The 26,549-nt window shown below is 35.9% G+C and overlaps 1 protein-coding gene across 4 annotated transcripts in view; it reads right to left on the bottom strand.

The window, feature by feature from the left end:
- Positions 1-185: 185 nt before the first annotated feature.
- The window catches only part of CLHC1 (clathrin heavy chain linker domain containing 1), a 39,440-nt gene continuing 13,076 nt past the window's right edge, over positions 186-26,549 (bottom strand). For all 4 annotated transcript variants that reach the window (XM_082743600.1, XM_082743597.1, XM_082743599.1 and 1 more), the window contains 9 exons: positions 25,538-25,671; positions 23,007-23,208; positions 22,772-22,884; positions 22,290-22,383; positions 20,840-20,946; positions 14,620-14,794; positions 7,668-7,870; positions 2,267-2,446; positions 186-502 (listed from right to left, as the gene is read on the bottom strand). In XM_082743600.1, the coding sequence (XP_082599726.1) occupies positions 306-502; positions 2,267-2,446; positions 7,668-7,870; positions 14,620-14,794; positions 20,840-20,946; positions 22,290-22,383; positions 22,772-22,884; positions 23,007-23,208; positions 25,538-25,671 (1,405 nt within the window). In that variant the 3' untranslated portion in view covers positions 186-305. The remainder of the gene's footprint in view (positions 503-2,266; positions 2,447-7,667; positions 7,871-14,619; positions 14,795-20,839; positions 20,947-22,289; positions 22,384-22,771; positions 22,885-23,006; positions 23,209-25,537; positions 25,672-26,549) is intronic.

The following is a 26,549-nucleotide window of genomic DNA, read 5'->3' as shown; positions in this document are numbered from 1 at the left end:
TCCCCAGAAAGAACTATATCTAGACATTAGCTTATGCCCTTAGATAGAAGTGCCTAAACTGAGTTTTATACAAAGTTATACTCTTGGATTTTATCAAGATTCAATATCAGAAATGACCATATAGAAAAAAGAAAGCAACGGTATAAATGTTTCAAGGACAAATCATCACAACAAAAACAGCCCGATTTTTTTCTGAGAGCTTCATACTTTACATTTATTTTTAAGTTAGGTATGCCAAAATTATTTTGCCCAACCAATACACATAAAATGTTATATAAGCTCCCTCAGCTGGTTAAGACACAGAACTACCAAAAAACATGTTCCATTAAGTTGACTGTATCATCCTCTTCAGAAATTTCAGTTACTCCAGCCTGAGAGCGAAGAATGGACATGATGTCTTGAGATAACTGGTCAAAGCCATTCTGTAAACATATATTTGCTATTTCTTGCCAGTTTTCTAATGAGAAAAATTGATCATTTATCATAAGATGTTCGACTATACCTGAGGGAAAAAGATTATAATATTATAGTGGCACTTACTCTTACCTGAAAACCCACACTTAGCAATTCTTCAAAAATTTCAACTATTAAAGTGGCTATTAAAGTTGATCCCTATAAGTTTAAAGTGAAATGTTTCAGTTCAGGTTTAAGTAATCAAGTGTTAGGTTCTTCATCTTTTTCATTAACCTTTTCATGCCTCACTTCAACCCTCTACTACCTCTCACATTCCCACACTTCTATTCATATCCTTCTTGGTTGAAGGCTACAAGGAAGGGGTTTGAAAAAACGAAGAACGAGGGCTCAGCTTTATTTAGAGACTCTAAGGTACCGCTAGACACTATAATATAACTGGGGCCTACAGGTCTAGTTTTCAAGATCCTTCAAATTCTTTTTATAAAATTCCCTAGTAGTGCTGATCCAAGGGCTTGAAAATCTCTTTGGCAAATTCCTCCTATCTCTGGATAGAGAGACACCTCTTAATGATGGGGCTTCTATAACAAATATTTTTCTAAAGGAAATAAAAGAATGATTTTGTTTATTAAAGAAAACTAATGATATTACTTTTTTTTTAAGATTTTATTTATTTATTTGACAGAGAGAAATCACAAGTAGGCAGAGAAGCAGGCGGAGAGAGAGAGAGGAGGAAGCAGGCTCCCCGCTGAGCAGAGAGCCCGATGCGGGACTCGATCCCAGGACCCCGAGATCATGACCTGAGCCGAAGGCAGCGGCCTAACCACTGAGCAACCCAGGCGCCCAATGATATTACTTTTGAAAATCAGTTATGGTGACCCTCTTTGGAATATATTTATTTAGGGAACTCATTTCTTATCTATTACCTGCATTACTTATGAAGCCTAATGAAAGAGGATCTCTTTTTAAAATATTGTCGGGTGCCTGGGTGGCTCAGTGGGTTAAGCCGCTGCCTTCGGCTCAGGTCATGATCTCAGGGTCCTGGGATGGAGGCCTGCATCGGGCTCTCTGCTCAGCAGGGAGCCTGCTTCCTCCTCTCTCTCTGCCTGCCTCTCTGCCTGCTTGTGATCTATGTCAGATAAATAAATAAAATCTTTAAAAATAATAATAATAATAATAATAATAAAATATCGTCAGCACTATTATTTTATTTCTACCATGATTATTATTTTTCTGTCAAATAAAATATTTTATTTCATATCTGTAATGAAAATTTCAAAATTATCTTCCCAAATACATTTTCATGTAATTTGCTATTCATTCTTTTAACCCCATATAACAATTCAAAATCCAGCTATCTGCTCAAGTTCTTATATTAAATTAGAGAAAGCAAAGAAAAAAGTGAGACATAATTAGTTATTCTTGATCCCACTCCAGGGTTACATTCAGAGTAAACATAATATGGAAATGACATTTACATATGTATTTAGTTTAAGAATAAAAATATATAGTGTTTATGTCTAAAAATAGCATTTTAAATCATACAAAATTACTAAATATACACATTTGTTAATATATGTACAGCTTTTAGAGTAGTGTTAGCCAGTATGATTATTAAGATGTTCCCCTAAAGCTTCACAAAGATTCTCTCTTCATTGTAATTACCTCAAGAAATACATACTATTGTCAACAGACTATATTGACATGGTAATCTTTACATTTATAAACTCCTAAAGTCAATTCCTGCCGAGAAGGAACTCTTAGGAAAAATGGGTTAACTCAGACATAATGATCTTGAACCTTTCCCTAAACAACCACTACTTTCTCTTCTACGATAACATTTTACTATACTTACTTTTCCCACCTTTACTTATTTCTTGAAGTAGCTTAATGCCAACTTTTTTCAGATCCACAGAAAACAGATGAAGTATAGCAAGACCAAAAGATAAAGATGGTGGTTTCCCATTCCATTCTCTAGTCAGACACTGAATTAATTCGATGTGAGGACATAACTTTATTAACTGCATCAGGTCATCTGAAAGTAAAACACACAAAAAACTATGTCTCAACATCCTAGTATGATACATCAACTACGAACTGGGACCAGCTAATGTCTGTACCTGCCAAACAACACTTCTTTTTCCAATTCTTCCAAAGCCCTCAATGAACTCAACAGTACTCTCTCCAATTTAAAAAAAAAAAAATTATGCTCAGTATAGCAAAAATATGAAAGAAAACTTCTTATAACACAGACTACCAGAAAAACAAATTATCAAAGGGTAATTCTATTTTACCATAGGGTAGAATAGAAAAAATTAGATTGGCAATCAGGAAATCTGAGTTCTAATCACAGTTTCGCCAATTGCTTATTTTTTTGGATCTCAGTTTATGCACTTTAAAAGTGCTAGAATTGGTATCTCCAATTTCTAAGGTTCCATCTAATACTACATTATGTTTGTCTATACCCTGAGGCTGATATTTGTATCAGTTCCTAGTCAGTATAATTTGTTTCTTCCCGTGCCTTGCACAGAAAAAGGGTCTCAGTAATTTTTTTCCTAAAAATATCAAGTATTTAGAAACTCAAAAATGAAGACCTTAAGAAGGTATCAGCCAGTTCAAGTAGCTGGAGGCTGAGCCATATGAAGTTGCCTGTATTTGACCATTTTTTACTCCAAATTCATATGGTTTAATACACTAGCTAACTACTAAGTTCATCTAGTACTGCAATCATGATTTACATTTTTTTTTAAATTTTTTTTGAAGATTTTATTTATTTGAGAGAGAGACAGTGAGAGAGAGCATGAGTGAGGAGAAGGTCAGAGGGAGAAGCAGACTCCCCATGGAGCCAGGAGCCTGATGCGGGACTCGATCCCAGGACTCCGGGATCATGACCTAAGCTGAAGGCAGTTGTCCAACCAACTGAGCCACCCAGGCATCCCATGATTTACATTCTTAAATTTGTAAACTTTATGTTAATTTACTAAAGTTTTTCAAGTAAAAATACTCTTCTTGGGTCACAACAGAGGTAGTTTTCAGAATAATTTCTGAGAGCCTTACAAGAACTCCCATAAACATAATTTGCACTCTGACAGGCAATATAAGTGTTTATTTAACACAAATTTCTGTACTGGGAACTTAAATCTATTAAATCACTGCATTTAATATTCAATATAAGTGAGACATTATTCTCACATTGAAAGGGAAGAAACAGGTTTAGAGAAGTTAATTTTCTTTTTTTTCTTTTTTTTTTTTTTAAAGATTTTATTTATTCATTTGACAGAGAGAAATCACAAGTAGATGGAGAGGCAGGCAGAGAGAGAGAGAGGAAAGCAGGCTCCCTGCTGAGCAGAGAGTCCGATGCGGGACTCGATCCCAGGACCCTGAGATCATGACCTGAGCCGAAGGCAGCGGCTTAACCCACTGAGCCACCCAGGCGCCCCAGAGAAGTTAATTTTCCCAAAATTATACGCATGATATAAAGTAGAACAGTTCATCTGACCTCCCAGAGTCTATGACCTTTCAATCTCTAGTAATGCTCCTCCAAAATAATAAATACATGTATGTGTGTGCACTGTATTCATGTATGTATATTTACACATGCATGCACACACACACACACACACACACACACACACACACACAATACAGAGAAATACAGAGAGAAATGGTAAAAGAAGAAACAAGGAATAACAGAATATAATTCTGTATCAATAAAGTCAAAAAATTTTTTTTTAATTTCCATAGAGAAGAGGTAGAAGTTTATGATTTCGGTCACTCAAACTGGCCTCCACTAAGGTGAAGCTATTATATAGCACCCCTCTGCCTCCAACATTTCATAACTCACACATCTCACTCTGCTTCATTCAATCAGGTATTCAAATCCCTTTCTCCCTGAATTCATTAATTAACCAATATTTATTCAAATATGTGCAAGGTATGGTCTCTGACTAATTAGAAGGAATACAAATTCCAATCTCATGACCTTTCCCCTCTGCTTACCACATTTTGGAATCCATTTCATCATTCCTTGGTTTGACATATTATTAATCATTTTTTTAAAAGATTTTATTTATTTATTTGAGAGAGAGACAGTGAGAGAGAACATGAGTGAAAGGAAGGTCAGAGGCAACATGGAGCTGGGGGCCGGATGTGGGACTTGATCCTGGAACTCTGGGGTCATGACCTGAGCTGAAGGCAGTCGTCCAACCAACTGAGCCACCCAGGCGTCCCTATTAATCATTTTTTTTATCTCATGGATGTTCTGGGTTTTTTGGTTTTGTTTTGTTTTTTAAAGACTTTATTTATTTATTTGACAGAGATCACAAGTAGGCAGAGAGGCAGGCAGAGAGAGAGAGGAAGGCAAGCAGGCTCCCCACTGAGCAGAGATCCCAGGACCCTGGGATCATGACCCGAGCTGAAGGCAGAGGCTTTAACCCACTGAGCCACCCATGGATGGATGTTTTAATAAGATTATAAAGGCATACCAAGTATGATACCTGTTTAACTCACAAATATCTAGAGCAGTGGTTCTCAAAATATGGTCTAGTGTGTACAAAGTCAAAACTACTTTCATAAAAACACTAAGTTTGTTACTTGATTTTTTCATTCTCATTCTCTCACAAATATACATGAGACTACATGACACGTGATATTACAAAAGACTGAATATAGAAATGGATATGGGAAGCCAGCTATCTTCTATTAAACCAGACATTACAGAGATTTACAAAATGTGGAAAATGCAACTCCTTTTATGAAATTCTTTGGTTTGGGAAGTTATTTTTTATAAAAAAAAATTTTATTATGATAATATGTCATGGGCTTATTGTTATTTTAAATGAATAAAGAAATATTTTAAAATCTTCTGCTTTAATGTCTAACAGGATAAATATCAGTAGACATAACCCACGTAAGTAAAAGCTCTTTGGGATGTTCAGTGCTTTTTAGAAGTATAAAAGAGACCCAAGACCACAAAGTTTGAGAAGCTCACATTTAAAATAGGTATTTCCAATTTCCAGATATGTACATTCAATTGTTTAATGATAATGGGAAAGTGGACAAACAAATCATTTCAGGCTTTATTCTAAAAATTATTGGGGGTGGAAATAACTTTTAAAACAGATGCTCTTTTAGTAACACTTACGCTTTTGGAACAAATTTCTTAGAATTTTTCTGTTTTTGTTTGGCTTGGGTTTTTTAATTTGTAAATGTTTGACTGATAGTCTAAATCTAAGGGACAACATTTTTTTCTGAAGCCAGAAAGTATTAACAAATTGAATCTGACTCCCAAGACCAATATGATACCATGGAAAGCTGTGGTTGTTTCTCATTAAAAAGTAAAATAAGGAAAGTAATTTTCAAACATCGTTTGTTTGAAAGTTATTTTTTTCTCATTACTATTTTCATCTTTCATGTGCTAAAGAAATTCTGAGAATAAACATCAAGGTTCTAATTACATAAAAGTGTTATTACTTCATAAATTATTATAATATATATTTAATCATCTTAGATTGTAATGCACTACTAGAAGAACAGAACAATATGATAATGAGTCAGTCATGTTTCTATTCACTTATGCAAGGCAAATTTTGCAAGCAAAACAGAAACTTAACATTTCAGTCAATAAAAATTCTAAGAGTAATTAAACCTATGTCTAATTAAACCTCCATGTCTAAACTGACTAAAATAACCTATCATCTATGGAAAAATAAAACCTAAAACAGAAATTGAATCTGCATACTTAGATAATAAAAATAAAATATATAATTCATTCAACAAATATTGAGTACTATACCAGATTCTGTTCTGTTGTTGTTGTGTGTGTAGGCAAATTACTTACTTCTTTGAGCCTTAGCCTCTCTGGGGAAACAGAGTTTTTTTTAATCTATAAAATAGGGATAATAACAAAACATACTTTATTTTTTTTAAGTCTTTTTTTTTTAAGATTTTATTTCTTTATTTGTCAGAGAGAGAGAAATAGCACAAGCAGGCAGAATGGCAGGCAGAGGCAGAGAGAGAAGCAGGCTCCCCTCTTAGCAAGGAGCCTGATGCAGGACTCAGTCCCAGGACCCTGGGATCATGACCTGAGCTGAAGGCAGCTGCTTAACCAACTGAGCCACTCAGGCATCCCCCAAACCTACTTTATAGTTAACATAACGATTTAAGTAAGGTCATGCATGTAAAAAGCCAAATTATAGTATCAAGTGTAACAAATAAAGAAATTCCTAACTTTAAAAACTAGATCCTAAGGAAAATTCAATTTATTGTTTGAAATTGACCAGATTCAACAGCCATCAATGTTCTTCTTTCCTGGAAAAAATATGACCTAAAAGTGCTATGTTTTATTCAATTTGCAACTTCTTAGAATTGGGGTACAAAGCCTGAAAATCAGAATTGAGACACAGTCCTGGGATGTGGGAGATGTCAGGATGCCTGTACATTTAGATTTCTGATGAACTAAACTCGAAATAAAAGATCAACTCATTCAACTAAGGTTACCTTAAGGTTGACAATGATCTCAGATCATTCCCAATTACAAGCCAGGTGTTTCAAAATTTTGAAATGAACATTATTTTACTGTCTTCATTTCTAATGCTTATATCATAGTCCAGAACATTTATGTAACAAGTAAGTTCATCCATTTAAAAAAAAAATCCTTTAAGTAATATGGTCTAAAATACCTGCAAAATAAACTGTGTACTTCAGAGGGAGAGAAGCAGTAACACCCTGACATTCACTTTCTCCAAGGCTGCTAGGCTCTCTCACAGGACAGCCCCAGGCTCAGTCCCTGGTACCTTTGCCAGACACTTGAGGAAAACATCTCCTCAGCCATAACTGACCTTAAGGCAAAGACCACTCTGAGGGGGCTGGCCACAGCTAACCAGGACCCACCATGAGTACCACAGACAAACTTCGCTCTCTTGGCTCGCAGTTGCTTCTGTGCAAACCATGGCTCTCTTCCTTCTCTGGGGCTCAGTATCTCCACTTACATGGTGGGCCTAGCAGTGCCTACCTGACGGGACTGTTGTAGGGATTGGCTGGAAGGATGTGAGAACACCTCAGCCAGAGTCTGGCACAAAGTAGGTACTCAATAAAAGTTAGATAGGTTTTGCTAACAACAAACAGACAAATCTACTCATCAGTATATGTGAAACAGACTTTAAAATGTAAATCCAAAATATTGCCTACTACCACAGGTGATCTCACAATTAAAGTCTAGAATTCAAATGCATACAATTAAGTAGACTGGCACTCACCGTAAGTAAAGTCCTTGAATTGCTGTATGTATTCCATGGCCCCAGGAATCTGGCCCTGTTTACATATGCAAAGAAGAGCTTTCTTGTGCAGGCCACATTCACTGTAGATCATCTGAGCTAAAGCCAGGCACTTGGCTTTGTTATAAGTATCCTGTTCCCCATAATCACAAATCACATCCCCCAACTCTTCAGAAAACGTGAGCCTAGAGCAAGCAGATCAATAGGTAATACTTTAGAGAGTTCTTCATGAGTGAGTGGATGAAAATATCTGAATACAATACAGTAGAACTGGATTGTCCAGGGTCTGTAAGAATTCCAAGTTAATAGGCAATTGATATAGAAGAAATTAAACATACCTAAGATTTAACAACAACCAGAAAAAACTATCAGCATGTATTCTTTTGGGGGAAGACATTTTAGTGAAACCAAGCTCAAGTTTTTAAAAAATCTACAAACACAGTGAAAACTCTCCATAGAAGACTGACAGGAATTAAAATGACAAGGTAAAGAAAAATTCTCTTATAATTGAGGACCTCAATGTTTTCAGATGTTACCTAGATTCTAAACCCTGTAGAATGTAAGAACTCATTAAATATTAGTTAATAACAGCAACAACAAATTTTAGCTCAAAATTAGTGATAGATCTTGCAATGTTTGTAAGAAATGTGTGATTTAAATTGTTAAAGATATATACAAAACAACAGGGGGAATAAAAGGATATAAGATATCCCTACTAGGAGAGACTGAAGAAGTAGTTCTTTTCAGATGGTTCACTTGAATAGGTTTCAGTTGTCATCACATTTTTAAATTTTTTTAATTTTTTACTTGTCATCACCTTTTAATGCGCCATCTTCAAACAAAGTTGAAGTGAACCATCTGCACTAGCACACTGCACCTAGAAATGATCAGCAAAGGCCAAAACACATTTGGGTATGATTAAAGATATTACTTCTAATCACCAGTTATACAGAGATTTTATTTTAGTTATATCTTCAATAGCTACAGAATAACAGCAATCATATAATATTGGTGCCTGCATACATGTAACAAAATGCTAATAACATTAAAATGAAATCCTGAAACCCCTGCAAAATGTCTGTTTACTGAAAACTCAGGAAATAAAGCCTTCCATGTTTATCAGGGTGGCCAGAGAGAAGTAGGTCTAAAATCAAAAGGCAGCTTCTGAGTAGAAATCAATTATTTACTAAGTAAATACCTGACTTCTACATTTTAGTACCAAAATATAGGTTTTGGTAGCTACATCCCCGATGTTTCCTAAAGCTGAACTACTAATTATTTCAGTATTTTTAGTGACTGTATTCCCAGAGCAAGATGATAATATCAGTATTTTAGTTATTTCTTCTCTAAATATAGTTTTATTTATTTATTTATTTATTTATTTATTTATTTAAACGAAAGCTTTATTTGACAGACAGCGATCACAAGTAGGCAGAGAGAGAGGGAGGAAGCAGGTTCCCCTCCGAGCAGAGAGCCCGATGCGGGGCTCGATCTCAGAACCCTGGGATCATGACCCGAGCCAAAGGCAGAGGCTGTAACCCACTGAGCCACCGAGGTGCCCCTATAGTTTTATTTTTTTAAGAAGTCACCACCATTATGTTGTTCCACCTGAAAGAAGGCCAGAGCTGAGGACCGAGGCTGCTGTGTCTCCATTTGTCACTTTCCAAAAGGAAGATGAGGAAAGAAGAATATGATTAAAAAGAAAAATGATTGAAAGGGAGAAAATGGGTCAAGCCCCAAAAGAATGGAATTGACCCTGAAGGAAAAAAGGTGAAAGACAAACAGGGATTCTAGCCCTGGGAGAAAGGGATGTAATCAAGCACCCTGAACCTGGCCGGGAAATGAGCCGAGGAACCTCTGCCCACATATCCCCCACAATCACATCATCATACCTTCTTTCTGTTTCTCCAAAGCCCCCTTCTTGGTTCTCCCACCCCTACTTCCAATTCCAAGTAGACTGTTTTAGGGACTTCTGAAAGTGGATCTCCAGCCTGATTCTGGAGAATACAAATGACTAATAAGTAAAAGAAAATATGCTTAACTCCACTAGTAAACTAAGGCATATTTGACTATAAACCAGACTGTAGATTTTTTTTTTAAGATTTTATTTATTTATTTGAGAGAGAGACAGTGAGAGAGAACATGAGCGAGGAGAAGGTCGGAGGGAGAAGCAGACTCCCCATGGAGCTGGGAGCCCGATGTGGGACTCGATCCCAGGACTCCAGGATCATGACCCGAGCCGAAGGCAGTCGTCCAACCAACTGAGCCACCCAGGCGCCCCCAGACTGTAGATTTTTAAGCTAAAATAAAGGTAACATATAGGGCGCCTGGGTGGCTCAGTGGATTAAGCCGCTGCCTTCAGCTCAGGTCATGATCTCAGGGTCCTGGGATCGAGTCCCGCATCGGGCTCTCTGCTCAGCAGGGAGCCTGCTTCCCTCTCTCTCTCTCTCTCTGGCTGCCTCTCTGTCTACTTGTGATTTCTCTCTGTCAAATAAATAAATCTTTAAAAAAAAAAAAGGTAACATATAATCACTAAATCTATGCATGATATTTATTTACTGGGTTTTTTTGTAGGGTTCAGTTTGTAAAGTTAACCTGTCAGAGGATATTTTTCCACTTCTAGGAGCAGTGTCTGCAATTTAGAGACCTAAAGCCAGTACAGCATCATTTCTTAAGTTTAGGTTATGTGTCAAGTGCTCGGACTTTCCTCAGGTAAGAAAAATTAAGAGAGCCAAGCCTGGCTCTGTGTAGGGCTTCAAAGAAAGAACCACAGAACTTTTTAAGGTCGCCATATGGTGGAGGCCAGGTCATCAGAGTCAGAGACCAGAGATCAGAGGTTAAGAATAAAGAATGTGAATTAGCTTTAGTATCCTGTTAGAGCATCTCAGGATCCTTAAAAGTGGTGGTATTTTCCAAATTTATGCACTGAGTGAATTGTATAAGAATTTAAATTCTTACCACTACAGGAATAATCAGCCAAGAACCATCAGTATACCTAGGGAAATCAATCTTGTCTGAAATTTCTCTGCACTGATCACAGGTGATAACAAACACGCACTTTTTAATGGTATTCTCATGTCTGAGCCATCAACAGGCCTCCCTGATAAGTACATTTTGTGGATGGTGTGGAAGGTATGACCAGGTGGAACAAGAAAGAGGCAAAGCATGGAGGTAGGGTATATGTATGGAGAAGTTTCCTAAAGCAGAATTAACTATTATGTGAACAGGAAGTGAGGCTGTTTACGAGGTGTGGAAAAAAGATCCCCTGCACTGGTAAACAACAGTGCCACCAATCCAGTAAAGTCTGGGATTATCCAGCATCATGCAAGGGGAAATGGTGAATTTGGAATGGGCACAAGGAGGCAGTAGTACTTGCCATTTTTATGTCTGGGACATTTCTAAATCATGAATCTATTATTTAGGGAGTGTTTACATTAGTCCATCTATCCTCCTTATGATAGGTGAAAACTGTAACTATTCTATAATATGTATCCTATGTCCCTATGCATCCAGAGCCAAGGAAGCATAGCCCTTACACTGCAAAATAAGCAGGCCATGGCTACTAGACAGACGACAGGGAGGCCTTTCCTCATTCTGCATTCCAGCACTCACAGCCCAACCTATGTCCACACAGACTCAACAAGAACCGCTTGATCTTCATAAGCAGGCATACACTCTTTTAGTCCTCTCTGCTGGACCAGTGACTCTTCCCAGCTGACTGTTAACAGCTCACAGCTCTCTACTTTCCCAAAGAATTGCCCTCAGCTGACTGGAGCTACCCCGTCCAGAAAATTATAACCGCCAGTAGTTAAGAACAGATGACTGACTAAGAAAGCATAGAAAAGGCCAGTCCCATAATTCAAGAAGAAACAACTCTGGTATGGTTTAGGTTCTGTAGTGCTCTCCCTGTAATGCTATCTATTACTAGACTTTACCTGAGTTCACATCCTTGCTCGACAGTTTGCCCTTCTCCATCCCTTCTCTCTTCTTCCCTTACACTACTTCTCGATTTGTCTATCAGTGAATGACAAGCACTCGGATCTAATGATCATGTTCTCTTTAAGGGAAGTGGGAACCTGAGAGCCAAACATCTTCCTCTCTTCTCTGTTATGTAACAACAATCTTCCCTTCTCATGATAATCAAAGTCGATCATGCTCACAGAACCTCAAGCTGCAGGAATAGAAAACACAAACTCCCTGTGATGGTTAATTTTATGTGTCACCTTGACTGGCTCCTAGAGTGCCCAGATATTTAGTCAAATATTATTCTGTGAGTCAGTGAGGATGTATTTGAAAGAAAGTGATCAGTAGACTGAATAAAGCAGATTATTGTGAATGTGGATGGCTCTCATCCAATCAGTTGAAGGCCTGAATGGTACAAAAAGGCTGACCCTCTTTCAAATAAGACGGAACTCTTCCTGCTTGACTGCTTAACTGTGACATCAGTCTTTTCCAACCTTTGGACTAAAACAGAAACATTGGCTTTCCTTGAGTCTTGAGCAGCCTGAAACTTAACACCATTGGTAAGTGTTAAGGCCTCTCTTGGGTCTCTAGCTTGCTGACTGCAGATCTTGGGATTTACCAGCCTCCATAATCGCACAAGCCCATTTCTTCGTGTATATATATATAATTATATATATATATATTCTATTTATTCTGTTTCTCTGGAAAATTCTAATTAATACATTCTCCAACTGGGCACTGATAGCTGTGTAGAGCCACTCTTTTATCTCCCAGACCCAAGTATTCCACCTACTGGGGATACACCATATAATTTTCACTATTTTCAAGAGTGCATTTCTTCCTAAAGCATGTGACTCCATCTTCAAAGGATGGAGGGGAAAGCTGGCATCACCGAGACACAACCTGAACCATCCATGAACCAAGTTTGGGTTTTTTCTTCCTTGTCTGCTGGTCTTAGGTCACCCCATCCCAGCATGAGGCCATAGGTGTGAGCTGTGGAAGTACTGTCAGCCAGTTGGTGGTAGTTGACATGGGTTCTGGGCCATCTACTTCTGAAGTTAACCTGTATACTCTGGATCTGCTTGAGCATGATCCTGACTGTACCTAATTTTAGTTGGACTCTTTGAGTCCACCTGACCTCATGACTTGGTGAGCCTGTCAGAATCCAGTTCATGATGAGCAGCTCTCTAGTTCCAGTCATTGGTGTTCCCTGGGTAGACACTCCAACTTTAGCAGGACCCAGAAAAATAGAAGACTATTCTTTTTAATAGTATGTAGTAGCTTGTTACAGGTGGCAGATAATCTACTGGGATATCTCTGCATAGTCCCATGCCAAATGAAAACTGTTAGTGGGTATCAACAATTATAGTTTGATAAAGGCATGGCAACCATAGTCATCCTACCAGACAAGCCATCAAGACCAGCAGAAGTGTAAAAGTAAGAAGAATATAAAATGGACATAGGAGAAAGATAAGTAATAATTAATATGAATGAATCCCAAAATAACTATAAGTGAAAGAGCCAGACCAAGAAGAAAAAGTAATACATAATATTTAATTCCATTTTTATAAAATTCTAGAAAAATGAAACCTCATCTATTATGACAGAAAGTAGATCAGTGGTTACTTGGAGACAGAATGGGGATAGAATGAGATTGATTATCTCAGCTGTGGTGATGATTGCATGGGTATATACATATGTCAAAACTTATCAAACTGTATTCTACAAATATGTGCAGTTTATTATATGTCAATTACATCTCTACAATGCCATTTTACAAAAACTCATCAAATTGTACATTTGAAATATGTATCAAATATTGTATGCAAATTATGTATCAATAAAGTTGTAAAAAACAAATTACAACCCTAGGATCCATTATCATGACAGGAGCTATAGTATATCCCACTAACCCACCTGTTCTAAGATTCCCCCAGAATTATACCCACAAAGTCCTGGAGAAGTTGTGCCTAGATAGAGTGAAGATAAGGTAAGAAGAAGATACATAGGTGCTGTGCAAATGGCTGACTGTAATAAATGCTGTTTTAATGTCCTGCCCGGATCCTCCTTCCCCAGCTGCTCTGAGTATTGGCTGCCAGTGGCTTATAGGTCCCTCCTTTCTATAGCAAATTGCCCTTCGCTAGCATGAGCCACCATGCCTCAACCAGGCAGCTCATAGTTCTAACAGAGAGGTACAAAAGGCTGGCCCCTCTGCCTTGAGGGGGACAGCTTTGTGGTGTGGTTTATGCTCCAGAGCCTCTATAAATAAGACCAAGGTTAAAATTTGCCTGAGAACACATCCTTTCCTAGCTTCGCAAACACACACACACACACACACACACACATCTCTATTCTGCTTCACTCACTCCCTTAAACATGCTTTTTTGTTTTGTTTTGTTTTTTGAGAAGCCATCCCTCTATCAACAATGTACACTCAAATCCGTGTCTGAGGCTTTAGTACTAGGGAATCTAACCTAAGGGGGCTCTAGTACAAATCTGCCAATCTGTACTGAAACCTAATTCCAAGAAGTCATCTCCTATCTATTCTTACTGGTTTGTATGTTCTAAATGTTACTTTGGTCCACATCCATCCTGCTTCTAAGTTTTCTCTAGGTTTATTCTTTACTTGTACCCACAATCTGTCTGGATCCAGGTCCCTGCCTTATCCCTCTGAGTAGCATGACACTGATTTATCCTTTTCTATCCTTACTAATCAACTTCTATCCACCATAAAGTGGTCATGAATCATCTGTGAATTGCCATTACTCAACTCCTGATCTGGGCCCATTGTGAATAGGCCTCATCACTGCTTGAATGCTTAGTAAATCTTTTCTGACCAATTAATGCAGCAGTGACCTGAGATAAATATTCAAATAATGTACTAATAAAAAAAAAAACTATTGAAATCTTGAGAATAAACAACTTTAATAACAAACTATCAAAATTAAGTTAAAAACTTTACTTTGCTTACCTTTCCTGGGTGACCCAATTGATAACTAAATCTAAACGTTTTTCAGATAATCCACATTTGATTCCTTCCAGGGTTAGTTCTGCATTAATAGGACGTCTATATGCATGACTTGTACTAAAGATGGCCTCAAAAAATAAGAGTAATGGAAAAGGCTTGCCTCTAATCTTTCCAACAGCTATAGAGAGAAGAAAAGTTTTTGAGTTGAACACTTTAAGTAAATAACAGTTTGCTTTTTCTTCATATTATTTTCATCTTTTCACATCTTCAAAAAATTTCAATCTACAATTACATCCTTATAATTTTAGATTATATGCTTAAACATGTAAAATTACATGCTTATAACTTATAACTAATGCTTAGGATTAAACATTACATTTAATGACTAAGTATTACATGCTTTGTAAAAAGAGAGGCAGAGACTGGAGTGATGTGTCTACAAGCCAAAGAATGCCAAAAATTGTTGACAGCCACCTAGAAGCTAGGAGAGAAATATAGAATATAATCTCCCTCAGAACCTTCACATGGAAATTGTAAAAGCTGAAGGAATATACCACCAGCAGACCTGCACTATAAAAAATAATAAAGGTAGTCTTTCAGCCAGAAGGAAAATAATACCTGATGGAAATATGAATCTACATGAAATGAAAACCAGAAACGGTATACACAATGAATATAAGTATTTAGAAGCACATTATTTTTATATAGTACATCAAGTGGTAGAATATCACCTGAGGGTAGAATGTGATAAGTTAAAGATAGAAATTACAAACCCTAAAGCAACAACCAAAATAAGACAACAAGGAGTTACAGCTCATAATCAGCAAAGGAGAAAAATGGAATCATGAAAAATTTCAACTATTCCAAAAGAGGGCAGAAAAAGTAGGGGGGAGTGGTAACAAAGAAGAAAGAGAGAGGTAAGAAAGAGAGAGAACAAACAAAATGCAACCATGTCAACAATCACATTAAATGTAAGTGATCTAAACACTCCAACTGAAAGGCAGAGATTGTCAGAGTGTATAAAAAAGTAGGATGTCAAATAAATAAATAAATAAAATCTTCAACCAAAAAAACAAAAAAAAAAAAAAACAAAAACAAAAAAAACCCACAAAAACTGCAGAATCGCAGTATCTGTTTCTTAGAAGACACTGACTTTATTTATTTTTAATTTTAAGTTTTTATTTAAAGTCTAGTTAGTTAATATATATGGTAAAATTGGTTTCAGGTATAGAATTTAGTGATTAATCACTAACATATAATAACACCCAGTACTCATCACAACAAGCACCCTCCTTAAAACCCATCACCCATTTAGTCCATTTTCCTGGCCTATCCTCAGTTTATTCTCAATAGTTAAAAGTCTCTTATGGTTTGCTTCTTTTTTCTCCCCCTTTCCCCTATGTTCATCTGCTTTGCTTCTTAAATTCCACATGAGTGAAATAATGTGGTATTGGTCTTTCTATGACTGACTTATTTCACTTAACATAATACAATCTAGTTCCATCCATGTCGTTGCAAATGGCAAGATTTCACTCTTTTTGATGGCTGAGTAATATTCCATTGTATATATATGTATGTATATAGTAGATACACACACACACACACACACACACACACACAAACATATAGATAGATATAGATATTTTCTTTATCCAATGGACATTTGGCTCTTTCCATAGTTTGGCAATTGTTGCTATCAACATCAGGCATTAGTATGCATGTAGAAGACAATGACTTTAAATGCAAAGACACAAATAGATCCAAAGTAAGAATATGGGAAAAGACATACAATGCTAATACTAATCAAGAGAAAAATGGTATCATGCTCCTAATTTCAAACCTTACTACAAAGCTATAGTAATCAAAATTGTATGATACTGACATAGGACAGATATCTAGGGAAATATAATAGAATTAAGAGTCCAGAAATAAACTCTAAACATTTATAGTCAATTGATTTTGGACAAAGGGGACAAAACAATTCAATGGATAAAGAACAGTCTTTTCAACAAATGGTGCCAGGATAACTAGATATCTACAGGCAAAAGAATCAATTTGGATCACTATCTTACACCATACACAAAAATTAACTCAAAGTAGATCACAGACCTAAACATACAAAACTCTTAGAAGGAAATACAGGATCTTAAGTTAGGCAAAGACTTCTTAAATATAACATCAAAAGCACAGCTATAAAATAAAAGATGGGTAAATTAGTCTTCAACAAAATTAAAACTTGTGTGCTTCAAAAACCACCATCAAGGGGCACCTGGGTGGCTCAGTTAAGTGTCAAACTCTTGATCTTGGCTCAAGTCTTTATCTCATGGTCATGAGTTCAAGCCCTGCACTGGGCTCCATGCTGGACACAGAGCCTACTTAAAAACAAAACAAAACAAAACAACACCATCAAGAAAGTGAAAAGAGGGGAACCTGTCTAAGCCAGAAGAACATGTGACTCTTGATCTTGGAATTGTGAGTTTGAGCCTCTCCTTGAATGTACAGATTACTAAAAGAAGAAGAAGAAAAAAATACCCCACAGCTTGGAAGAAAATATTTGCACATCATCTGTCTGATACAAGATTTTTATCCAGGATATAAAAAGAACTCTCACAACTGAATAATAAAAACACAAATAACATAATTTTAAAATGGGCAAATAATAGACATTTCTCCAAAGATATACAAATGGCCAATAGGCACATGAGAAGATGCTCAACACTATTAGTCATTAGGGATTCATAAATCAAAGTCACAATGAGAGAACACTCACCTTGGTGAGCACTGAGTAATATACAGAATTTTTGATTTATTATATTATACACCTGAAATTAATATATAACACTGTAGGTTAACTATAGTGGAATTAATTTTTTTAAAAAATAATAAACAAATAAATCAATCCACAATGAGATTATTATCTCACATGGATTAGAAAGTCTACAACAAAAAGACAGACATTAACAAGGGCTGGTAAGGATGTGAGGAAATTGGAATCCTCATATATTGCTGGTGGGAATGAAAAATAGTAGAGTTTAGCAGCAGTTCCTCAAAGTGTTAACACAGAGTTACTATATAACCCAGCAATTCCACTCCTAGGTATCTACCCAAAAGAAATAAAAACATATGTCCACATAAAAACTTGTATACAAATGCCCATAGCTGCATTATTCATAATAGCCAAAAAGTAAAAACAACCCAAATTACTATCAACTGGCAAAAGGATGAATGAAATGCATTATGTATCCATACAATGGAACAGTCATGTTATAGCATGAATAAACCTCAAAAACATCATGCTAAGTGAAGGAAGCCAGTGACAAAAAAAAAAAAAAAACTTCATTGCACAATCCTATTTATATGAAAAGTCCAGAATAGGCAAATCTATATAGATAGCAAGTAGATTAGTGGTTACCTAGGGTTTAGAGAGGGAGAAGGGGGTAGAGAATGAGGAATTAATGGGTATAAGGTTTATCTTTGGAATGAAAGATGTTCTAAAATTAAGTTATGAAAATGGTTATATAGCTATGTAATTATAATAAATTAATTTTTTAATTGTAGAATTTTCCCCAGGAAGGTAATAAATTACATTAACAGGCTAAAAGACAACACCACATTTTCATCTCAATAAAAGCAGAAAAAGTATTTGACAAGTCTAACATTCACCCCTGATAAAATTCTCACCAATCACAGAGGGGAATTTCATCAACCTCATAAAGGGCATCTACGAAAAATCTACAGTTCATATCATTCTTAATGATCAAAAACAAAGCAATGATATCTGCTCTCATCACTTCTATTCAACACTATAATGGAAGATCTAGCCACTGAAATAAGGCAAGAAAAAGATACAATAGATATCCATATTGGAAAGTAGAAGGTGGAACTCTTTCTTAGCAGATGATGTAATTAGCTATGTAGAAATTCTAGGAATACACAATAAAAGTATTAGAATTAATAAACAAGTTTAAAGAGGCCACAGAATATAAGATTAATATATAATAATCAATTGTATTTCTATATACTACTAACAAACAATTTTGGAAATTGAAATAAAAAATTTTAATATAAATATAAAATATTTAAAAATAAAGCTGACAAAAGATGTACAAGACCTAAACACAGATTAAAAATCACTTCTCTTTGCTCTGTGTCCCTTATGAAACTATAAATGCTCTGTGGTAGAAACCTCTTATGTCATCATTCTTTAGGCTTTGGCTACTTTTATATACACCAATTTAAAACTCAGACTTATAAAAATTAACAGTTTAACACCCAAAGGTACAGTGTCATTAATCATGATGTATGACTACTTCTGCAGGGTAACATGAACTAAAAATCAGTTATCTAATTATAAATAATTGTTGGAATGGTTTTTTGACTTTGAGTCCACTGAATAAAAGCTACAAGATTATACTCTGTATTACATCCACTAGGATAGAATACCAAAAATTGTGCAAAAATATGAGACAGGCCATTTACACACAATTCACAAATGATCTCTATAAGTATGTAAATATGTATGTTCATATGCGTTATGTATATGACAACAAATTTTTCATGTTCAAATAAATGTAAAAGAACATTTTTCTGGGATGCCTGGGTGGCTCAGTTGGTTAAGCCGCTGCGTTGGGCTCAGGTCATGATCCCAGGGTCCTGGGATTGAGTCCCACATTAGGCTCCTTGCTCAGCAGGGAACCTGCTTCTCTCTCTGCCTCTGCCTACTTATATGTTTTTTCTCTCTCTCTCTGACACATACATAAGCAAAATACTAAATTTTTCAATGTAAAAAAAAAAAAAACCCTGAAAAATTAAAACTACAAAACACTGCTGAAAGAAATTTTTAAAGACCCAAATAAATGTAGATATACCATGTTTATGGGTTCATTGGACCAAATATCCAATGTTGTTCAATGTCTAATCCTGAACAGAATTTCTTATTGAAATTTACAATCTGATTCTAAAAATTTTAACAGAAATATGAAAGACTCAGAATAGCCAAATTAAACTTGATAAAGAAAAACAGAGTTTGAAGTCTAACACTCTGTTGACTTTATAATAAGTCAACACTTACTATAAAGCAACAATAATCAAGACAGTGTAGTATTAGCATCAAGATAAACAGATCAGAGAAAGAGAAGAGACCTAAAAATATAAGAACAACTTATTTTCAACAATGGCAATTATGTGGAGAAAGTCCTTTTAATAAACTATCATGGAACAATTGGATAGCTACCAGCAAAAAAATGCCTTAACTCATACCTCACACCACATATCAAAATTAACTCAAAATGAATCAGAGACTTAAAAGTAAACCTAAAACTATAAAATCCTTACCAAAAAGTCATAATCATAATCAATGGAGTCAAAATCAGCAGATTAGAAACAGATTTCTTATGTATAACACTAAAGTTACAATCCATAAAAGAAAAACAAGTTCACAAATTGGACTTCAACAAAATTTAAAACTTCTCCTAGATACTCAAAGAGAATGAACAGACAAGCCACAGACTGGGAGAAAATATTTTTAAATCATGTATCTGATAAAGGATTTTTATTCATACCATGGAATACTACTCAACAATAAAAAAGAATGAAATACTGATAGATGCAACACATATATGAATTTCAAAATAATGATCCTGAGTACAAGAAGTCAGTCAAAAAAGATTACATACTATGTAATTCCATTTAGGTAAAAGTCTAGGAAAAGCTAACTAATGTTAGCTTTAAAGTGACAGAAATTAGACTATGGTTGCCCCTGAGAGGAAGCTGTGGGAGAGAGGAAGATGGGAAGGGTGAGGAAGAGTCAGAGAGAAGGATCACTGAGGGCAAGGAGGGAACTTTTGGGTGACACAAATGCCAAAATTTATCAGATTGTGTACATACATACACTTTTTACATGTATGTCAACTTAAAACAACAAAGCTGTTTTAAAAGGAAGTAGAACAAATTTGACAAAATGTTAACATCTACTGAATCCCGATAGTAAGTACATGGCTGTTGTATGTCTCTCCACACTTATCTTTATGCTTTGAAATATTTCCTCATTTAATGTAGAAAACAAAATCAAATCCCTCAATGTGACAGCTAAAGAAACTGAGTAAATAGCAGGGATGGGGTAGAGCCTAGATCTTTAGTCTCCTACTTCCAATACTCTTTCCATTCTATCAGGAAAAAAAAGTACAATCTGCATACATACATAAGGTTCAGAGAAAAAGCTTACCCTTAAATTTATTCACTGTCCCAATGTTTTGAAGAATTCTTCTAGGACTGTTTGCTGCAAAACAAGCCGCCTTTTCATATTCACCAAGCGACATTAATTCACTGAACCTACAGACGTTCCATTTTGTTATGCATTATGATAGTACACACAAAAAAGAAAACTAATTAGAATTGTCTAAAACAGACTAAATACAGTAATATAGAAAAATCAAATCTAGATTCATTCATTCAGGAAGATGTTTTTTCACTCTTTCTTTAATATTCTGTCATTTTTTTGTATCCTCAGAATAAAACTCTCACCTGACAGAAGACTGAACCTTACCCTGTACTTTTTTCCTATAGTACTTATGACAAGACATAGAAAATGGAAATAACTTGAACTGAATTCACAATGAGCTTAGATTTTTTCTCACATATCGTCTGCAGATGAAAAGGGATATCAGGCGAAAGGAGGGCAATCTGCTTAGAGACTCAGCCTATGGGAAACAGTAATTGAAACACCAAGAACGTGGAGTTGAAGATCAAGAGGTGTCCTTGGTATTCAGAAGCCTATGTCACTCTGCCAGACATCAGACTCCTAATTAATAACAAGACTAACACAAGAAAAAAAAATAATAAGCCTCTACTCCTCTTACTAGGGCAGAATGTCTTCAAATCAGCCCTTACCCATAATTAATAAAACTATGGCAAACAGGATTTACAGTGTTACAAATGAATTTGACACCCTAGAGGAGAAAAACATCAAAATAATACTAATAAGCAAAATACATAAAACTTTTCATCTCGACAAGGCTTTTACTCTCATCTAAACCTGATAAACTTGGAGATGCAGACAGTGTAAGGAAATAGCACAGGCTTTGGTGCCACCCCAAAATGACCTTTGCCCCTTTTTGTACTATATCAGTAAGACAATCCACAATTAAAAAGTATTAAACATATGACTAGGAATATTACATATATTCTTTACATTTTGGACTCACAGCTATAAATTAACTCTTAAAGAACAGTCTTGGGTCTTTGTAAGCCTCTATCATACACTATATATAGTAACTTAAACATTAGGGAGAAATGAGAAAAAAATGACTGAATTAGGATAATCTGACTCAAGAAGACATTCTCTAAAACATTTCATAACATCAGGCTAATGGCTAGGAAATGCAAATATATTATATAAATAAAAGTTAAATATATATCCTCTGAAAAATCTTCTGGACTACCCATCTAATATTTTCCACACAAAAAATCTATTTTTTAAAATTCTAGTTTATTTTCCAATTTGTTTGCTAGACTAAAATTGTAAAAATACAAAATCTAGAGACTATAGCTCACCAAGATGCTAAACAAATGCTAAACATGTAATAAATATTAAATATTTACTTAATATTTAAATAAATATTAAATAAATGTGGTAACATTTTAACAAGGAAAATCAAAGCTTTTCAAATATTTGCCTTTCAATGTAGCAAAGCAAAATTTCAGCTCCTTTTGCCTTGCCTGGATCGTCTTCAAGCAGTTCTTCAACAATGCCTTCATCACCTATAATTACTAAAAAGCACCACAGAATATTTAAGATTATCAATCAGTAGAAAATAATAAATATATACATGTTTAATTAATAAACAACTTAATGCTATGGTTTCTAAAAGCACCAATCTCTTCCTAAACTGAGTGGCCTCCCTGTTTGTATCTCCAGTATTTTCAGGTACAGTTTTAGGTATACTCTCTTTGGCTTACCACATCTACTATTTATTTACCAATTATCTCTTAGCTGTTTAAGGAAGAAGCTCATAGGGTAATAGAGACAAAACAGAAATACTTTTTTTTTTTTAATTTCTTTAAACTCAGCCTAGGAAAATCCTCACTCTTTTGCTTTCTGGAGGGAAAAATGATGTTTTCCATTATTTGTGGTAATTAAAAAATATAGATAAATTACCAGGTAAACTTTTAGTTTTCTGAATATGCTCTACAAAGTCTTCAAATGAGCTGCTCATATCAGATTTTATCCAGGAAATAAATGCATTTGAAATAATCTGCAGTCTCTGATGACTACAAAGGTAAAAAAAAAAAAAAAAAAATCAATATACCGAACCTAAAATCAAATAGTGGAATAAAAGAATAAACACAAATAAAAGCTTCAAACTTAAAAAGTCTATAATCAATTTTCATACCGAAACTGTAGTTGTTTGTTCAGATTTTCAGCTAAATCTCTCCGTTTTAATGTCACAATCATTTCCTCATCTAACTCTGCCTTCCTCTGAATTGGTACGTATTTTTTCAACATAGCCTGTTTAATTTCAGCATATTTATCTTCAAGATGTTTCAGGTATTTAGTGAGAGCAACTAAATTGACAGATTCTTGGAGAGTCATGCCTACGGGAAAAAGGAAACAAGTCAAAAATGAAACCATGTTTAGGACTCTTGTGCTCAAATGACAAGTCTTAGCAAAACAGATCACAGTTTGCTATGTTAAGAAATAATTAATAAATGGTAGCATGAACTTATAACTTACTGAACATGAACAGAATTAGCACACAATTTTAAATGTGTAGTAGTTTTAAATATATCATCAATGAAGGCTGATTATCCAAAACCTGGCATCTTGAAAAGTTCTTTTTAAGCTTTTTATTTTTTATATTTGAGAGAGAGAGAGAGTTTGTGCACAAGCTGTGGAGGGGGAGAGGAAGAGAGAATCTTAAGCAGGCTCCATGCTCAGTGTGTAGTTCAATCCGAGGCTTGATCTCAAGACTCTGAGATCAGGACCAGAGATGAAATCAAAAGTCAAAGGCTGCCTGGGTGGCCAGTGGGTTAAGTATCCGCCTTCGGCTCAGGTCATGATCCCAGGGTCCTGGAATCGAGGCCCACGTTGGGCTTCCCACTCAGCAGGAAGCCTGCTTCTCCTTCTCCCTCTGCCGCTCCCTCTGCTTGTATTCTTTCTCTGTCTCTCTGTCAAATAAATAAGTAAAGTCTTGAACTCAAGAGTTGGACGCTTAACTGACTGAGCCACCCAGGCTCCCCTGCATCTTAAAAAGTTTTAATAACCTCACTGTCACACCTTTCCAACCTTTAAATACCACTGTTAGTCAATTCCACCAAAAGCTTCTGCCTAACAATTCAGGCTTTTTGTCCAAAGATTTCTAACCAACGATTCCATTAACCTACTACGGCAAACCCCAGGGTAATCTATTTATTCCCTCCAAAGCAAAGTCTATAAAACCTGCCAAGCCCTCAGTCCCCAATCCCTCATTGTCCGCTCCCCCCATATTATTCATAACAACCCATTCACAACACTTGAAATGATTCCCTTATGCAGACCAGTTGTTGTTGTTTTTTTTTTTCTATTTTAATTTTTTATTTTTTATAAACATATATTTTTATCCCCAGGGGTACAGGTCTGTGAATCACCAGGTTTACACACTTCACAGCACTCACCAAAGCACATACCCTCCCCAATGTCCATAATCCCACCCCCTTCTCCCAAACCCCCTCCCCCCAGCAACCCTCAGTTTGTTTTGTGAGATTAAGAGTCACTTTTGGTTTGTCTCCCTCCCAATCCCATCTTGTTTCATTTATTCTTCTCCTACCCACTTAAGCCTCCATGTTGCATCACCACTTCCTCATATCAGGGAGATCATATGATAGTTGTCTTTCTCTGCTTGACTTATTTCGCTAAGCATGTTGTTGGTTTTTAAAGGCATACATCAAAATTCTCTCCCAGAAACCTCCCTGGATTAATCCTACTCAGTTTTTAATCATTCCCTTACCCTGAATCCTCTCAGCATCTAATCAATTTGACTTATTCTCTACTTATTAATATGTACCTTATTTGTACTTTGACTGTCATAATTTTATATTTGAAAGTGAATCTAGTCCCTGCTTCCATCAAATGCAGGATGGTCGTCCAACCTGAAATCCTCTGGTATGTAGCAGTTCATTATTTTCAAGACAGAGCGTCTTCTAATGAAACCAAATCTGACTTCCTAAAATTTCCACTTACTGATTCTGCCTCTGCATAAACACTAGTTGAAATCCTTAAAAGTTTTGAATACAGTTAGCTATTCTCCAAGTCTCCCTTTTCTCCAAAATGAGTATCTGCAATTCTTCTATCCACGCATCGTACAAACTTCTCAACATCCTGAGGAATTCCAGGATATATTCCAATTTCTTAAAATGTGGCTTAGCTGAAGATAAAGAACCAGTGAATGCTGACATCAATGGGAATCAACAATATTCACTAGAACTTAATACAGTATAGGTTTTTCATATATTATAGCAAGGATTCTCAAACTTGAGAACCACATCAAGGCCTTGCTAAAACACTGCTGAGCTCCACTCCACTCCCCCACCCCAACTCCCACCCCTGGAGTTTCTGACACAGTAAGTCTGCTGCAGAGCCAGAATCTGCATTTCTAATAGGTTTGCAGATAACGTCGACATTGATGCAGGAACCAAACTCTAACAGTCCTTCCCTTATACTTTATATAATCCGGCCAGTCTGGAATTCTCTCTGTTTTTCAAGGTTGTTGAAGTTGTCTCATTCCTTTATATCCACCTGGAGTCCAGGCTAAAGTTGTTCGTGAAGTCTGGCTAAAGTCCTGGTACACTTGCAGAAACACACACTGCAGCACACGTAAACTGATTTGTATGATAGGTAATAACTGAAAACAGTTGGGATTTCAAACATTTTTAACAAAATACATACCTGGAATAGGTTTTGAAGGATCTTTGGAGAAAGTATGATATCTTACTTCTTTTGCCTCATATTCTGCCCTAAGTTGTTTCATTTTGTCTATTTGCAATTGAATCTTTGAGGAATTATTTTCAATAACCCTCATTCTGAAAAAACAGAAAGGCTTTCTTACATTTCTTTCAAATAGTTTAGTTATTTAATCATAAGATTTAAAGTAAAACAGATTAAATCATTACTTTATCTTGGCTAAGTATCATTTTGAACCATTATGGACTGAGGTGTTAAGTTTCTGAAACAATGTCCATTAAAAATTAACTAACCTCAAAAGTGAGGAACGGTTTTCTCTCAGAGCATCAATTAAAATCTTACACTACAATTCACAATCTTACTGGAAATGCGTACGTGTTAAACATAATAATCTGGCCATAAAGTACTACATGTATTCCCTATAGTTGAAAGTTACCTTTGTAATTAAAATTATTTTTGTAATTATACTAGCTTCCTGTAGCTGCTATAACAAATTGCCAAAAACTTATTGGTAGCTTAAAACAACAGAAATTTATTCTCCTACAGTTCCAGAGATCAGAAATCCACAACCAGTATCACTGGGACAAAATCAAAGGGTTATGCTTCCTCTCAGAAGCTCTAGGGAGGGGCGCCTAGGTGGCTCAGTGGGTTAAGGCAGTATCTATCTTCAGCTCAGGTCATGGTCCCAGGGTCATGGTCCCAGGGTCCTGGGATGGAGCCCTTGGGATACAGCCCCACTTCGGGCTCTCTGCTCAGCGAGGAGCCTACTTCCCCCTCTCTCTGCCTGCCTCTCTGTCTGCTTGTGATCTCTCTTTCTCTGTCAAATGAATAAATAAAATCTTTTTAAAAATTAAAAAAAAAACACTTGTGATTGTATTTAAAGCCCACCTGAATAATCCAGGATAATCTCCCCATCTCAAGATCCTTAAAATAGTACCATCTATAACGACCCTTTCTCCAAGTAAAGGAGCAATTCCAGGTTTCCAGAATTAGGACC

This window comes from Mustela nivalis (assembly GCF_964662115.1).
Source record: "Mustela nivalis genome assembly, chromosome: 8".
Taxonomy (NCBI): Eukaryota; Metazoa; Chordata; class Mammalia; order Carnivora; family Mustelidae; genus Mustela; species Mustela nivalis.
This window is presented reverse-complemented; position numbering and strand designations above follow the sequence as displayed.